The 17335-nt window shown below is 38.0% G+C and overlaps 3 protein-coding genes across 4 annotated transcripts; all 3 read left to right on the top strand.

The window, feature by feature from the left end:
- The first annotated feature begins 699 nt into the window (after positions 1 to 699).
- Positions 700 to 4812, top strand: LOC134856932 (RRP12-like protein). The gene has a single exon (XM_063873220.1). The coding sequence runs from the start codon at positions 727 to 729 to the stop codon at positions 4705 to 4707; it is 3981 nt and encodes a 1326-aa protein (XP_063729290.1). The 5' UTR covers positions 700 to 726; the 3' UTR covers positions 4708 to 4812.
- A 169-nt stretch (positions 4813 to 4981) lies between these two features.
- On the top strand, positions 4982 to 5368 carry LOC134856850 (DNA-directed RNA polymerase I subunit RPA12-like). The gene has a single exon (XM_063873142.1). It carries the CDS (start codon positions 4982 to 4984, stop codon positions 5366 to 5368), a length of 387 nt encoding a protein of 128 aa, XP_063729212.1.
- Positions 5369 to 7347: 1979 nt separating this feature from the next.
- Positions 7348 to 15496, top strand: LOC134856935 (BTB/POZ domain-containing adapter for CUL3-mediated RhoA degradation protein 2-like). Of its 2 annotated transcripts, none has more exons than XM_063873223.1 (6): positions 7348 to 7813; positions 8262 to 8542; positions 9269 to 9321; positions 9569 to 9776; positions 10493 to 10539; positions 14976 to 15496. In XM_063873223.1, the coding sequence occupies exons 1-6, from the start codon at positions 7384 to 7386 to the stop codon at positions 15061 to 15063; spliced, it is 1107 nt and encodes a 368-aa protein (XP_063729293.1). In that variant the 5' UTR covers positions 7348 to 7383; the 3' UTR covers positions 15064 to 15496. The 2 variants fall into 2 exon arrangements, with proteins under 2 accessions (XP_063729293.1, XP_063729294.1); XM_063873224.1 differs by having other exon boundaries at positions 14981 to 15496.
- The last annotated feature ends 1839 nt before the right edge of the window (positions 15497 to 17335 follow it).

Genomic DNA, 17335 nt, shown 5'->3' on the forward strand with positions numbered 1-17335 from the left:
AGCCCCAGCATAAATAGCGAGATCTCAAAATTCTTGTCAGTTAGTTGCAAAACCTTCTGAGCTCGTTATATTTAAAAACTTCTCTCTTCCCTGCCTCTCCTCTAAACCTCTACGCTTGCTTTCTTCGCAATTTATTGGTTCTGCACGTCTGTTTTTCACCGTCACCAAAGCAGCACTCACTCAAGCTAGGATTACGCCATTGCTAGCAAGACGTGGGTTGAGAGAGGAACATAGGGCTACGCAGGAACCAAGAAGAAAAAAAGCAAAATCAATTCTACAAGCATCAAATTGAGTACGCAAAGACAGCTCGTGCGAATATGAATAGGATGGTCAAGCCTAAAAAATCTGATTCCGACTTCAATGAAAAGTCTACGTGTCTATGGTGTTTTTTTTTCAGCGTGGAGCTGTTAGTTTAAAAAAATTGGCATCAAGGGTATCTCAATTAAATGAAAAACTAAATTATTAATGTTTTTTATTTAAACATAAGAATGAGGGATATTTCTGTGACAAAAACACAACTTCAGAAATTATCCATTCCTAAAGTAAAAATACTTATTTCTTAAAATTACAATCCCAAGTACATTAAATTTTAGGGTCTTGTCGCCCTATAGTAGTCTCGCTAGGCCGAATGAAATTTCTGGTCTCATTTCTCAATGTTATTTTTTCTGCTGAACTTAAACTGAATATATTTTCAGATTCGAGTTGTGACAATCGGCATTTTTGAGAATGAAACGTGTGAGGTTTGCAAGGAGCACCAATCATGCGCGGTGGGCAAAAAACGGCGCTTCTTCAAGCAACCCGAAAAGTCTGAGACATCGAGAAAATGTCATGAGTCGTTATGCTGCAAAAACGGAACAAGAGGACAAATTGACTAAATCCGCTCTAGATCAACTCAGTGCGCTTAGCTTTGGAGACGATAGCAAAACGGCTCCAATGGAGACTGAGTTTGATTTTGATGCAAAGACAATTGACACAACCTTCTCGGCGTTTTCTGTCGCATCTTGTGCCTCTTTTCGAGGCATTGAGTCGCACTGGAGTCGCATTGTTGATGACCCAGTTGCGAAAGAGATCTGCTCATTGGCTAGTATGCTGACTGATTTAACCAATCAGAACGAAGATATCGAAAGTGAAAAATGTAGAGATCCAGCCGATCAGCAAGCGAATGCAGATGATCCGTTGCAAAGAGTGAAACAGTTCGGAGCTCTGGTAGTTTTCATTTCAAATAATGAGACCCAAGAGTCGACACTAACTGCAGCCTACTACCTTCTGTCATTGATAATTGGAAAAGTGAACCCGCAGATTCTTAGAAACCAGTTTGCAGATGTAATTCCCTATGTTAGGTCTCATCTTACGCAGTATTTCAAGTCTTCCAATGTCTTAATGTTGAAGTCGGCATTGACTTGCTTTGCTGAGTTCATATGTCGTCAGCCAATGAAAACTTTACTGGATTTAAAAGTTGACGCAGAGTTACTGATGTCGTTCATTCATCACGATTTCGCAAAAGTCAGGAAAACTTGTTTCCGGTTGGTTAACTTGATATTCCACAATAGCGATGTCGTTACGCAAAATGTATGCAAACCGAGTCAACATCCTTTTGTGGTTGTCATTTCCAAGAATTTGCATGAAAGCTTACTAGATGATACGAAACCGATGTCGATGAAAATGAGAATGTTGAACTTGCTTCAAGTGGTTATTGTGCATAATTCAGACGACTTGTTCAAAGTATCTTTAGAAACTTGTCTCTCTGTATGCAGTAGAACCGATTTACTACTGAAGAAAAAAGCATTTCAGCTCGTTTCTTTAGTTTTCAAAGATGAATCAAACGAGTGTATTGTAGATCCGAAACTGAACGGCCAGTTATTGTCAGCTTTGGAGGAACTGAAACCTTCATTTTTCGACCAAGATTTGGTGTCGTGCTGGCTGTCTGTGTACGAATCAGTGTTGATTAATTTATCCAAATTGAGTCCCCAACTTTTCTCATCACATTTCATTTCGTTTTTGTCGTTTGGAGTTACCACAGTTTTTGTCTCTCAAATTAAGGCAACCGTATCTCAGTACGTTAAAATTTTATGTGGGATTTTTGATAATTTGCCTAATAGTATAAGAGACATCTGGTTTGAGAGCAAGCATGATAAACTTTCGGATGTTTCAAAACTGTCTGAAATTGTTTCAGAGCTAACGAACTTCAAATACAGTGATAACTTCTTAGCGGTCTTCACTTTCATCGGTAAAGTTTACTCGGCTTTAGGGGCTGACTTTTACCCACTTTTCGAACCCAGCGTGATAAATTTATGCACTTTGAGAACTAACAATAGTGAGTTTTACGGGCTGCCGATTGTGCTCAATAAAGCCATTGGCAGTTTCGGTCCAGATAAGATTCTTCAGAGCTACCCGTTGAATATCCGAGGCGAGCCTGGCGAAGATTTGATGAGGTCTTGGATGATACCGCTCCTCCGAGCAGGTGTTGTTAACTCGCGTCTTTCTATCTGGCAGTCTCATTTTTACCCAATTGCCAAGAATGCCGAGAAGAATATGGAAGGCTTATTCAAAGAGCCTAGCCAGCAAAAAGTTTTAGCAGTTCTTCGATCTCAAATTTGGGGACTGCTGCCGACCTTTTGTCTAAACTGTCAAGATGCGAAGGAGTCATTCTCGCCTGGCTTTGCGAAGCATCTCTCAATGTTAATATCGGAGAATCATGCCTGCACTTCTGAGATTTTGGACGCTATCGCAGCAATGCTGAAGTCGACAAATTTTGAGACAGTAGAAACAATGATTAAGTATGCTAAGAACTATATGCCCCAATTTTTCAACCTTTATCTTGAGGAGAAAACCAGTATTCAACATCGCAAAACGGTTCTTCGAATCCTAGAACTGTTCTTTGGGAAGATTGACAAAGCGCAATTCACGTCGTACTTCGAAAATACTGTGCACAGAGTTTTGGCTACCGAAACTAATATTGAAACGAAAAAACTACTGGTTGATTTGATTCGAGAAATGGTGTCTTTCTTAGAAGACGAACAACTTCAAAATTTGTTTACATCTCTAATGCCAGATTTGTTGAAGCATGACGAGCTCAACAAGAAAGTGATCTTAATTCTCAAGAAGTATCTCAACTCGATTTCTGACGATCCGTCAGAAGAAAAATCGACAAGTTGTGTTCATTTGATTAAAAATTTCATGCCAAATTTGATGCACACTTTCGACAGTGGATCCAACTCGGCCCGAAAACAAGTTTTGAAATGCTTCTTGCAGCTGATTGGTCAGAAAAAGAACTTCGACTTGGTTCATGTTAATGAAATATTGCCCAGAGCAGTGTTGGCTATGAAACTAGAACGAGGTCCAGCCAAAGAAGTGTCGGTGAAGCTGTTCAAAGCGTCTTGCAAACGATATGTGGACGAGTCTAAGCTTCAAATATCAGAAGCAGTGGAACGTCTAGCGAGTACTTTGCTTAAAGACCTGGAACCTACATGTTCCGATCAGACCATTGCAAGTCTGATTGCGTTGAAGTATTTAGTGGCTCTTTACTCTGAAAATATGGTCGTAGATTTGTACAAGAAGTTGTTCTTCCTGCTGTCAGATTACATCAAAAACGCCAATCGTCCCGTGTTTTTCGAACCTGCTTTCCAATTACTTAAAGTAATAATCTCTGTCATCGATAGTCCTAACTTGTATCAATTCTGCGAGAAAATTGTAACGGAGCTCAACGATTGGAATGAAAAGACGAAATTGAAATATAGGTTCAGCGTAAAAATAGTCATATTCCGACTGGCTAAAAAAGTTGGCGCTGATGTAATTTATACAATGTGTCCTGAAAACATGAAAAAGTTGGCCGCAAGTGTAAGAAAGCAGATAAACCGCGAAGAGGTGAAGCGAAAGTCGGGAGAGAGTCGCGCTTCGGATGACCAATCAGAATTGACTGCTGACGATGACGCAGCTTCTGCTAACACCAGAGTCTCAAAAGCAGAAACGATTGCAGATATTCTCAGAGAGTTGGAATCATCGGACGATGAAGTGCAAACGAAAGAGTCAATGATGACCCGGAAGACCAACAGATCGAAGCGAAGTGTGTTCATAAATGAAGGAAAAGATGGAATTGTTGATCTTGCTGAAAAGAATTTCTCGAAGCATTTGACGTCGAAAGCTCCGACAAAAGGCGAAGTCAAGAGGAACTCAAAAAGCACTGAACTGAAATTTGCACCCGATGGAAGGTTGTTACTAGTAGGCGATGATGGAAAACTAATGGGAGTGAATGGTAAGAAAACGAAACTCCCAGGAATTACAGACGATGATGAAGACGACGAAATTGACCCAGACGACTTGAAAGGCCGGCAGATTGGAATCCAATCGGACACTTCAGACTCGGAAGACGACGAAGAAGGAGTATCGGCAAAGAAAAGACGAAAGAAGGCGATGTCTGTGGCATCTTCGAATCAAAGCTGGAAAACTGCGAGATCTAAAAAGAGTGAAAAAGGAAAACGATCGAATGTTCCCTTTGAAACTGGAAAGACGTTTAAAGCTAAGAATGCTAGAGGCGATGTGAATGTACGTGGGAAGCCCCAGCCGTACGCTTTTGTGCCCTTGGACGCGCAGGTGCTAAATAAGAGAAAAGCGAAAAAAGTGGAAGGAAGACTGAAAGGACTGGTGAAGAGTTCAAAGAAAGGCGCCGGTAAAGGACTCAAATCGAGGGTCCGATCTAGTAAAAATTGAAAAAATGAAAATGAATTTATTTTGTCAAATTTATTCTATTTAATCACACGTTGCGAAGGATGTATTATCTATTTAACTAATCGGTTATATGAGGAAAACCCAATGAATACTTTCTGAAACACGAAGGAAGTCAGTGTGTTAATACTATTATTATGTCATTAAAAAGGTTTTAGTTTTTCGAAAACGGATTTAAATTTAAAAAAACAGGTTTGTTTCTTTTGATTTGAATGTGTGTCTGCAATTTCAAAAAGTAACTTGCTCTTTCAGTATCGAAATGGCAGTTGTGGTTAATTTTGAGCACGAATACCCGTTAGTCGAAGATCCATATCACAAGTTCTGCAGGAACTGCGGCGTTTTCCTCAACACAGCCCGCATGTTACAAGAAAGACGCTTCAGTTGTATAGGCTGCAAAGTGGCAGTGGACCAGGCTAAAATATTGTCGCCTGTGCAGACATCCAAAATTGAGTTCAAAGCCAAAGAAGAAGTGACGAAAGGGCCGAAGAAGGCTTCAAATGAAGATGCATTGACGGATAGAACGTGTGGCAATTGCGGCAATAAACAGATGGCGTATAAGACTATGCAAACGAGGTCGGCTGACGAAGGCCAGACTGTTTTTTTCTACTGTCTCGAGTGCAAACACAACGAAGTGGAATACTCGTGAATTGGTTCCAAACTTGCGAAACAGATATTTGTTTACTGCCAAATATGAATATAGTTTTATTTTTGTTCCGAGAACTCTTGACCAAGTTGGTAAGGAGCTATGGTTTAGGGTTTATTTTTATCATGAAAATATAGCTAAATTTTAAAAAATGTGATTTGATTCGAAAAAATGGGTCTTTTTTCAAACTAAATAAGATGCTTAATTAATGAGAGACACTCCTAATTCAATTGAACTGCCACTTTGACGTTGTTTTTGCTACCAATAGGTCATTTTTCCAGCGTATGATCGAATTTTTTTGCCTAATATTTAGTTTTTGTAAAAGTTTTATATAACTTGTTAGTTCGGATTTTTTGCTTAAAGGTCTTAAAAATTTTTCAGGCTCAAATTTACTTTTCTCTTTCACTATCGAACAGCGAAAGAGTAAAGATCGCAAAAAACCTGATCGACTTCTAGTTTCGAACTTCACTATCGAACAGCGAAAGAGTAAAGGTCGCGAAAAACGTGATCGACTTCTAGTTTCCAACTTCACTATCGAACAGCGGCGTCTTCTAGTTTCGAACTTCACTATCGAACAGCGAAAGAGTAAAGGTCGCGAAAAACGTGATCGACTTCTAATTTCGAACTTCACTTTCGAACAGCGACGTCTTCTAGTTTCGAACTTCACTATCGAACAGCGAAAGAGTAAAGGTCGCGAAAAACGTGATCGACTTCTAGTTTCCAACTTCACTATCGAACAGCGACGTCTTCTAGTTTCGAACTTCACTATAGAACAGCGAAAGAGTAAAGGTCGCGAAAAACGTGATCGACTTCTAGTTTCGAACTTCACTATCGAACAGCGACGTCTTCTAGTTTCGAACTTCACTATCGAACAGCGAAAGAGTAAAGGTCGCAAAAAACGTGATCGACTTCTAGTTTCCAACTTCACTATCGAACAGCGACGTCTTCTAGTTTCGAACTTCACTATCGAACAGCGAAAGAGTAAAGGTTGCGATAAACATGATCGACTTCTAGTTTCGAACTTCATTATCGAACAGCTAAAGATTTACTTTTCTCCTCCAATATCGAACAGCGAAAGAGTAAAGGTCGCGAAGAACGTGATCGACTTCTAGTTTCGAACTTCACTATCGAACAGCGAAAGATTTACTTTTCTCCTCCAATATCGAACAGCGAAAGAGTAAAGGTCGCGAAATACGTGATCGACTTCTAGTTTCGATCTTCACTCACGAACAGCGAAAGATTTACTTTTCTCCTCCAATATCGAACAGCGAAAGAGTAGAGGTTGCGATAAACAAGATCGACTTCTAGTTTCGAACTTCACTATCGAACAGCGAAAGATTTACCTTTCTCCTCCAATATCGAACAGCGAAAGAGTAAAGGTCGCGAAAAACGTGATCAACTTCTAGTTTCGAACTTCACAATCGAACAGCGAAAGATTTACTTTTCTCCTCCACTATCGAACAGCGAAAGAATAAAGGTCGCGAAAAACGTGATCGACTTCTAGTTTCGAACTTCACTATCGAACAGCGAAAGATTTACCTTTCTCCTCCAATATCGACCAGCGAAAGAGTAAAGGTCGCGAAAAACGTGATCGACTTCTAGTTTCGAAAGTGGGATTTAATTTTCAGATTTCGTAGCAAAATTAAAGTGTTACGTATTGATCCAGTTTCTCAAATTGGGTTAATTTTATCAAAAAAGCTTAAATGCAGCTATTTTCAAAGAGCTTTAAGGGCATCTGATTTTTTTCTGTGAAATTCGAAAATTGAGATTTTTCAAAAAACAAGTCACTGTTTTTTCTGCTTATTGACTCTTTTCCAATTGTCTAATGGCTATGTTTTTTTTGGCTGAATGAAAGTTTTCAAGCTGTTAGCGAGAAAAAGTGTGAGACACTCATAAAAAGTATCTCAGTTTAACTAATCAAGCAGTATCTCAATTCTAACTGTAAACGTGACAATGAGCATGTGCCATTTTTGAAGTTGTTTTTTTTGCAATATTTTCAGATAGTAGATAGTGAGTTGATGGATAACCGAAGAGATGGAGACCGGATATTATCAGTGACGTCATCATCGCCTGCAGCTGCTACAGTGCCTGTTGCCTTCTCATCGTCTGGAGGAGCCCCTCCCTCCCTCTCCCCTCCCAATCGGAACAACTCCATTTCGCAACAGATAACAGCAATGAACAGTGGCGATAATCAGAGCAGTCAGTCGAGTCACGTGTTGAGCGGCGCGAGTGTGAGTGTGAGTGGAGGAACTGCATCGTCGGCTACAGGAGTTCCTTCGATGAAGACCAAGTTGATGCGGGTCAACATGGCAGAAGGAGGGGGCAAGTTTGTGAGACTGAATGTGGGCGGCAGGTTTTTCCAGACTACTGTGGATACACTGACCAATCAGGAGTCCATGTTTTCGGCCATGATGTCGGGCAGAATGGACTTAGTCGCCGACGAAGAAGGTGCTTTTTGTTTTTTCTTTTTCTGTCGTATTTCTCTGTTTCTCATGAAATAGTTCGCTGTATGTTATCAGCAGCAGAAATCTTTAGTGTTATTTCTCGATATCTTCTGAGAATCAGTTGATATGATAAATGAACGAAATGCTGGAACGGTTTGATATTTTGAAAACTTTGCGAGGTTAGTGAATTGCCTTAGATTTTGATCGTCGCATAGCTCTCTAATTGGTTGCATTTGTCTATTATTGTGACAATCTATTTTGCATCACTGAAGCGACCGGTGAGTTATCAGGTCAATTGACCGAAACCATAAGCTTAGTGTAATACTCTCCGCAAGAAGGGAGAAATACTCAGCAGCTGGTGACATGAGGGTCATAGTGATATCGATATCCACTACGGAAGCAAGGCCCAAGATAGTAAGGAGGAGAATAGTCATAGGTTTTGATCTACGCAGGTTGGATTCTGATCGACCGAGACGGCACCTACTTCGAACATATCCTCAACTTCTTCCGAGACGGCACTCTTTGTGTGGAGAACCTCTCGGACAAGGAGCTCCACTCAATCCTCACAGAGGCCAACTTCTACAGCATAGGAGTGCTGGTGAATCTACTTCAGCAGACAGTCGAGGACAGACACAGCACACACGTGAAGAACTTCTCTCCTAAAGAGGTCAAACTGGTCCCATTCATATGTACAAAACAGCTGGACGAGAGCTCACTCTTCGAAACAGGAAAAGTAAGACAAGAATGTTCTCCACCCCCCCCCCCCCCCGTCCCTCTCATTTGATTTTCATTTTTCAGAAATGAAACTTGGTAATAATGAAAACGAAAATGTTGAATGTGCACAATCCAACTATTCTGACCACAATTGCTCTTCCTTGTTTTAAAAATACTTCTAAAAATTACGCATTTAGCCAAAATAGCATGCAAAAAATATCGAGTTGAAAAGTTTGGAAGGAAAAACCGTGTTTGTACAAAACAGTCCCATACAAAATAGTCCGCAAAAGTATGAACATGAACGAAAAAACAGTCCGATACAAAAGAGTCACAAGTTTTAATTGTTTTAACATGCCGGTAGGCCGAGAATTGTCCTTTGTTCAATAAACATAAAGAACAAAATAGTGACCGCCGCAGTCGCGCCAACGTGTTGCGAGCTTGCCAACAGAGGGTAGGACTTAATACGAAATTTAGAGCCGGTTATTGCCGCGAAGCGGAGACGCGCGCGCCCACCGGCAACCTTAAGCCGGACTGTTTTGTATCGGACTGTTTTTTTCCTTCATTATTTGATTTTTTGGACTATTTTGTATTGGACTGTTTTGTACGGGACTGTTTTGTATATGCACAGGAAAAACGTATTGCCGGGAAGTGGAAAAGAAACGAAGAAAGCAGCTTCATAATTTCTGTTCTGAATATGCTTTCCAGTTTTGGTTTTTCGAGGTAAATAATATGATTATTGTTTTAGGCCGCAGTTAAGTTCTTGTGCAATCGACAGAATAACAAATACTCATACACAAGGTAAGTTAGCAAAAAAATCATAATTTATTATTTTAGAGTGCTTACGATTAGGCTCAACTCTCTCGTTATCATGGCTTTTGGGATACCTAACTAGTGAATTTGTGACCTAACTACTTCACAAAATATGAGGAATTATGATGTAGGATATGTTCGTGTTTCGCGCGATTTTGCCACTTGCGAGCGAAAAAATTGGCTGAAACGTAACGAATCATTATTAGCGGTTTATTTGATTGCTCGAATGTTTCAGCCAATCGGATGAGAACTTGTTGAAGAACATAGAGCTGTTCGACAAGTTGGCAGTGCTCTACCAGGGCAGACTGAACTTCTTCAAGGACATCTTCGGCTTCTCCAGCAACGAGATCTGCCAGTGGACCTTCTACAACAAACTGGGTCAGAAGAGGGCAGAGGTCTGCTGTTCTTCTATCGTCTACTCCACCGAGAAGAAAAACATCAAGGTAGGGGGCACTGGCACACTATTTAATAGAGCAATGTGGACGCTTTAAAAAATAGTTAGTCAGTTCTGAAAACACAAATTAGCTGGTCATTTAAAAAAAACTTTGAGGGCTACTAGTTACAACGAGTTGTAGGCATTAAAAAACGATTTTATTTTGGTGATTTGTTGTCGACTACTTCACGAAGTGGTCGAAATATGGCACAGGATGTCCTCTTTTTCCCCGCAATTTTTACACCTCAATAAATGCTCGTAGAGAGTCAATTTTCAAATCAGCGGCAATTTTGTATCTGCTAAATTGGTGGCTAGTGTTTGGCGATTGCCATGCGAAAATGGCGCAGATGAGACAATTTTCTTTTTCTACCTTTTCAAACCTTTTTACAGTTACTTTTCGCGGTTTTATCGCTTGTGTTTGCGAAGTGCAGCTTCACCTTTGTCTAAGACTCAACAACGTTATTCAATTGATAATATGCCTGCTATATTTTTGATAGGGAAAAATACATACATGTTTGGACCTACCTCTAGTTCAGAGTATTTCGTTTTTCACGCGCTCTATTTGACTAACGAAACCATTCCTTAATTTGTTATGAGAAAAAATTATTGCACAACCTTTAATAAAGACTAAGCATTTGATCTCTATTCTGCCAAAATAAGTTAGCGACAATCTTGATTAATTTTATCACTAGTTTGATATTTCTATTTGATGTTTCTTTTGTTTAGATTGAGTTTCCAGAGGCCAAAGTGCAGGAGGAGCTAATATTTCTCATGTAAGTCGTTTGTCTTTCATAGTAATTGCTATCGTGACGTAGCACTATCTACGCTTCTAACGTATAAATACCCTTTTGATTAATTGACGAGCGAATTAAGTTTATTTGTGTCTGTTTCGAGGGTGAGGGGGATTTAATAATCTTTTATAACTTTTGAGTTTTTTTTCGGCTTAAAGGGTTTCTGGGACGGTTTTTTGCGGCTTTGTTACTGATTGGTAATTTTTCTTTCGATGCTAATTTGACACTCTTTTGTCTTGGTCCGTTTTTGTTTCAAAAGTAGCCTTTTTCATTTTAATGGATCTAGTTTTTTTGATATTTTTGGTTTTTTGCGGCTTTCTTGTTTTGTATAGCAAAGAGTGCGAAGCTCAGCTTCGGCTGTGTTTAGTAGTGTGTCATTACTTATTCTTCCGAAAACATTGTTAAAATTGAGTAGAAAAAACTAATAGGGTCCATTTTTTCGGAAATTCAAGGGATCAAATCTTAGAAAGGTTGTAGAATGTCAAGTGCGGTATCATAATAAAGTCATATTTTCTGAATGTCGAGTAAAACTGGTCTGAAAATTTTTGGTAATAAGAGGCTGATCTCCCCCTAACTTTTTTAAAGTTTTTTTTAAGCGTCAATGAACCTAGTTCAGACTCGTATATAGGTCGCGATGATTTTTATTTCATTGATCAAAAGTTCAAAAGAAAGAACCGGTTGCGAGAAATTTATTTTCCGCAGAAGCAACGACTCCTTCTTTTTTGCTAATCTTGCGACAAGCAAGGGTATTGCAATCGATTACGAGTTTTCTTAGTTCACAGGAATCATCTGGACTCATCTCAATTGGACCTTGTTCCATAATGAATTCAAATTTCTTAGCGTTCCCGGCCCAATCATTTTGAAGGTGACAAACACACCTGGGACGGGAAAGGTCCTGGTTCGAATTTGACCCGATTCTGTTTTTTTTTCAAGCGGGTAAATATTCTGTTTCAAATAAAATTGAACAGTTTGTACTTTTTTTTGGCGGCGAGCTTTCTTCTTGAAGGTTGCTTTTAGTGTTTGGTTTACTCCTTCAATTGTTTATATACTTCGACTTCATTTTTCTTTCTTTTTGCTTCGCTTAAAATCTTTCCGGCCTAAATTATTTCGGCCTATTTTTTATCTGCTTCGTGACCTAAATTTGGGTAGTTTCAGGAGAAACACAATTTTACACTCACCTCAGCACTTACTGACTTTGTTGTGTTTTTACCTATCGTTTTGTTGAAACTTCATATAATTTGTTTTGGCTTGTGCTATATCGGCTTAAGAGTTTCACTTTGCGTCATTTGATGCGCGAAATTTTTTTTGCGTGCTTGTGTGTATTATGAGGGGAAAAGGGACGTCATCTATTATATATTTAAATGCGGGCTTCACTATCTCGCCATGTTTAAGCTTTTTCAACGTATTATTTTTGCATGTTTAAGCTATATCGTATATTGCAATGATTAAGATTTTTTTTCGATTTTCCAATTTGATTTTAGTGGTTATTTTACCGAGTTTAAATTAAGCAGCCCAATATCAAATTAGGGGTTGCGAATTTGGCCTGCAATTTTGAGTGCCCGAATCATTTTAGTTAACGAGATAAGACGATTTTTGAGATTTTTTCAAAAATTTTCAGAGATTTCAAATAACAAAATAATTTACAAAGCTTGAAGTTCCCAACCCTGTAGTTGGATGCTGTAGAGTACTCTAAGGAGTTACAAATCTTGCCTCCAAATGTGACTGTTCAAATCCTTGTAGTTTTTGAGATATGACGTTTTTTGTGATTTTTCAGAAAACTTATATTAATTTTTTTTCGCAAAATCTGAAATTCCCAACCCTGTAGTTGGGTCCTGTCAGAGTATTCTCAAAGATTGCGAATCTTGCCTCCAAATATGACTGCTCAATTCTTTGTAGTTTTCGAGATATGATATTTTTTGTGATTTTTTAAAAAATTTTTTAGAAAATTGTAATAAATTATTATTTCTCAAAATTTGAAATTCCCAATCTTGTAGTTGGGTGCTGTCAGAGTAATGTAAGTAATTAGAAATCTTGCCTCCAAATATGACTGTTTAAATCTTTGTTCTTTTCGAGATATGACGTTTTTTGTGATTTTTCAAAAAAAATTTCAGAAAACTTATTAATTTTTTTGTAAAATCTAAAATTCCCAACCCTGTAGTTGGGTCTTGTCAGAGTAATCTTAAAGATTGCGAATCTTGCCTCCAAATATGATTGCTCAATTCTTTGTAGTTTTCGAGATATGACGTTTTTTTGTGATTTTTTCAAAAATTTTCAGAAAACTTAAATTATTATTTGTTTTTAAAAATCTGAAATTCCCAACCCTGTAGTCAGGTCCTGACAGAGTAATCTCAAAGATTGCGAATCTTGCCTCCAAGTATGACTGCTCATTTCTTTGTAGTTTTCGAATATGACGTTTTTTGTGATTTGAAATTTCCAACGCTATAGTTCGGTGTTGTCAGGGTACTCTAAAGAGTTGCAAATCTTGCCACATGCGTCTGCTAAACGCGAATGCTTAGTTTCCGAGATCTGACGTTTTTTGACTTTTTCAAAATTTCTCGAAGAACTTATCTACAAAGAAATTCAAAAAATTTGAAAATACTAACTTGATAAAGATACAACCTTTTTGTCAGCGTACGCCCAGGCGTCTCAAATCTTGCCTCTAAATATGAATGCTCAAATCCTTTTAGTTTCGAGATAAGACGTTTTTTTTTCAATTTTTTTTCGGGTTTTGGGTTTAAAAAAAATCACACCATTTTGGGATTCCTAACCCTATAATAGGGTGCTCTTAGTGGTTGCAAATCTGGCCTCAAAATTTCTCCAGAGGCTTATTAAGTTTTCGAGATGACGCTTTTAAAATGGGAATTAAAAAATTGTAAAAGTTCGAAATTACCAACCCTGTAATTGGGTGCAGTCAGAGTACACTAAAAGTTTGCAGATGCTGTTTCCAATATATGCGGTTTTTCATGAATTGTAAAATTTCGAAGCACTAAAGGTGCGTTAAACGCTAGTAGTTTTTAATTTGTTTTGAGTTAAAAAAACATTTCGACTTGAACAGTTTCTTTTCAGGTGTTTTCATCTTTGTCACCGCCTGGTTAATTTTGTTCCGATGCTGATTTGCATTCTTTTGTTTGGGCATTTTTGCCTCTATATTAATTCATTTTGATAGATCAAGTTGTATCGCATGTGGTGCGAAGCTCAGTTTTGCCTCTATGTTACTCAAACGGTATAGTAATAGCAAGATAATGCTTTCTCTTGGCTCTGTTGACCCCCCACCTGCCAATTTTTTGAAGTAAAAGATTTGTTAACATTGTCCGATTGTCATGAAAAATGGTGTGCGGCGTAATTAAACCATGGCAAACCTATTTGGTCTTCATACTCAACTTAAAAACACTAAGTTACACCATAAAATTGATGCTCATGCGCAGTGGTTAAAGGAAAAAGAGCCATTTTTATACTGTTTTCGAGATACCATGTGAATTATTATTGGAATTGACTACACTTAATGCTGCTCACCCCTTGTTCTCAAAAAAGGCCCTTTCGAATTTTCTTTCAATGCAACTGTTGGATGGAATTTACGACAATTGGAAAAAAATTTCTGTATTATACCATTTGAGAAACAGTCATTTAAGAGGTAATCTTTCGAAATGCATATTTTATGCAGAAAAGGATGTCAACATTTTCAAATGTTAATATGAGTCAATTAGATTTAACCACATCAATTTCAATTCAAGATGAGATATATTGACTGTTGGTGCATAAGACCCGATTTATTTCTTTATGCGTAGTTTTAATCTGCCTAAAATTATTTTTTATCTAACCGTGTATTTCGTAACCGTTCATTCCGTTCACCGGGCTAGAGATAGGAAAGAACTATGGGGTAAGAGTCTGTTTATTTGCAGCCGATCTTGAATACCTGAAAGGAAGCTCGTAGGCAAGGGGCGGATCTAGGATTTTGCAGGCAAAATTTAAAAAAAAAAACAGGCCAAAAAGGCGTTTTTAGGCTTTTATTGGAAAATTTTAGGGTCAGTCACCAAAAATGAATATCTCAAATTACTACTAAGGGGGAACCCTTTGGGTCGGCGGGGTGTCGAGCTCCTGAAAGAAAGAGAGGTTCCCAAGCCCCCCCCCCCCCTCCCCCCAATCCGCTGGTGCTCGTAGGTGTTAAGTGTGGAGATTGTACTGTTCAATTATTGTATCATATTAAGTCATTTCAGCCATGATTAGGATTCTTAAAAATATTCAAAAAGATTGTCTGTCGGATTCTTGAAAAATAAAAACTTGCTCTCGAGTTTTTCAAATTAGCAGACAAAATTTCACGAAATCCGAAAGCGCTGAGCTCGTTGAGGTTATGATTTTTGGCACCTAATGTACAATCGACAAATCAGAGCTTTGTAAGTAATTGTTGTACTTCTTTGCAGTGCAGATGAAGGCCACTCCGAGTCCATTCCAAATGACGTCATCAGGGCCATGAGATGTAAACACGGAAACAGTGGCGCTCTCAGCTAAACCATGGTCACTCATCAAAAGGAAAAAATGGAAAGAAACAAAAACAAATACTTATACATTAGATACTGAACTGAGCCCACCAAAAGCAAGACTCTTCTAAAATTGGTCTCCAAATTGATACGTTGTATTCAGTATACTGGTCTTCGATGCGCAAATAAATGAAGCATTTTAAAGGAAAAGCTGTTTTTTTTCGATTTCGCAATTTTTGGAGATCAAAAGTTGAAAATTGATTGGAAACTATCACATTTGGAATTGTTTTTGACAGTGAGCAGTGACCGAAGAAAACCAAGAAATAATTAATTCACAATTCAGACTTGAAATTGATTTTAAAGTTTTGGTGCTTAAATATAAATAAATCCGATTTTCGCACTTCTAATTTATTGCTCTAAAATTCAATTTAACTAGTTTTTGATAATTTATTTTAATAAGTGCATTCTTTTGTTGTGTTTTATGGATCGCTTCTCAAGTTTTAGATCAAAAGCAAGGTATAGTTTTTGCTAAGCCGATAAAACGGAAGCAAATTGTACAATTAACCCTCTGAAAAAAACACAAGCGAAACTTGTCGTTTTTACGAGGCAATTTTTCTCACTGTCCTCAGGTTTTGTGCGATGCGGAAATAATATGCAAAATGACGCATCTGGTATATCAGCTGAAAGTGTAGACCGAGTGGATTAAGGAACGCGTATCTCAACACGAGGGTCGTGCGTTCGAATCCCACTTCTCACGGTTGAAGGGTCCCAGTGTGATCCGCCTCCAAGGTAGTACCGTTGCAGCTAAATGGATGGCATCCCCTCCCCCGCTGTTGGTCCTGCATCGAGTAGGACCGGGGCTAAAAATTGTAGCTCGCACGGTTTTTTTAAAAAGCAAAGGACTTAACATCCTGCCCCAATTAGACAAAGCAAAAATATTTGTCCGCCTTGTTTAATTAGTATTACTATTTCTCAGCACTGATTCTGAATAACTTAGATTTACTGAAAGTACAAAAATAATAATTGGGGTGATTATCTACAGCATTTAAAGATATGCAAAATGAACATGAAAGCTTTCAGCTGTGGTTACAAAAGGTATAACGAACCATTGCACAGTGGCGCGTGATAATCTATCTATTATATATTTAAATGAGGGCTTCACTATCTCGCCATGCTTAAGCTTTTTCAACGTATTATTTTTGCATGTTTAAGCTATATCGTATATTGCAATGTTTAAGATTTTTTTTTCGATTTTCCAATTTGATTTTAGTGGTTATTTTACAGAGTTTAAGTTAAGCCGCCCAATATCTAATTACGGGTTGTGAATTTGGCCATATATTTAAATGCTGGCTTCACTATCTCGCCATGCTTAAGCTTTTTCAACGTATTATTTTTGCATGTTTAAGCTATATCGTATATTGCAGTGGTTAAGAATTTTTTTTTCGATTTTCCAATTTGATTTAAGTGGTTATTTTACCGAGTTTGAATTAAGCAGCCCAATATCGATTTAGGGGTTGCGAGTTTGGCCTCCAATTTTGAATGCCCGAATCATTTAAGTGAACGAGATAAGACGATTTTTGAGATTTTACCAAAATATTTCAGAAATTTCAGAAAACAAATAAATTACAAAAGTTGAAGTTCCCAATCCTGTAGTGGGGTACTGTCAGAGTACTATCAAGGATTGCGAGTCTTGCCTCCAAATATGACTGCTCAAATCATTGTAGTTTTCGAGATATGACTTTGTTTGTGATTTTTTCAAAAATTTTCAGAAAACTTAAATTATTATTATTTTTTAAATATCTGAAATTCCCAACCCTGTAGTTGGGTACTGTCAGAGTACTCTAAGGAATTACAAATCGTACCTCCAAATATGACTGTTCATATCCTTGTAGTTTTCGAGATGTGACGTTTTTTGTAATTTTTCCAAAATTTGCAGAAAGTTAAAATTAATTAGTTTTCAAAAATTGAAATTCCCAACGCTATAGTTCGGTGTTGTCAGGTTCTCTAAAGAGTTGCAAATCTTGCCACATGCGACTGCTCAAATGCTTTCAGCTTCCGAGATGTGACGTTTTTTGGTTTTTTCAAAATTTCTCAAAGAATTTATCTACAAAGAAATTCAAAAAATTTGAAACTACCAACTCGATGAAGATACAACTTTATTGTTAGCGTACACCCTGGCGCCTCAACTCTTGCCTCTTAATATGAATGCTCAAGTCCCTTTAGTTTCCGAGATAAGAAGCTTTTGTCAATTTTTTGTTCGGGAAACTTAATTTAAAAAAATTCACAACTTGTTGAATTCCTAC

This window comes from Symsagittifera roscoffensis, chromosome 1 (assembly GCF_963678635.1).
Source record: "Symsagittifera roscoffensis chromosome 1, txSymRosc1.1, whole genome shotgun sequence".
Classification (NCBI taxonomy): Eukaryota; Metazoa; Xenacoelomorpha; order Acoela; family Convolutidae; genus Symsagittifera; species Symsagittifera roscoffensis.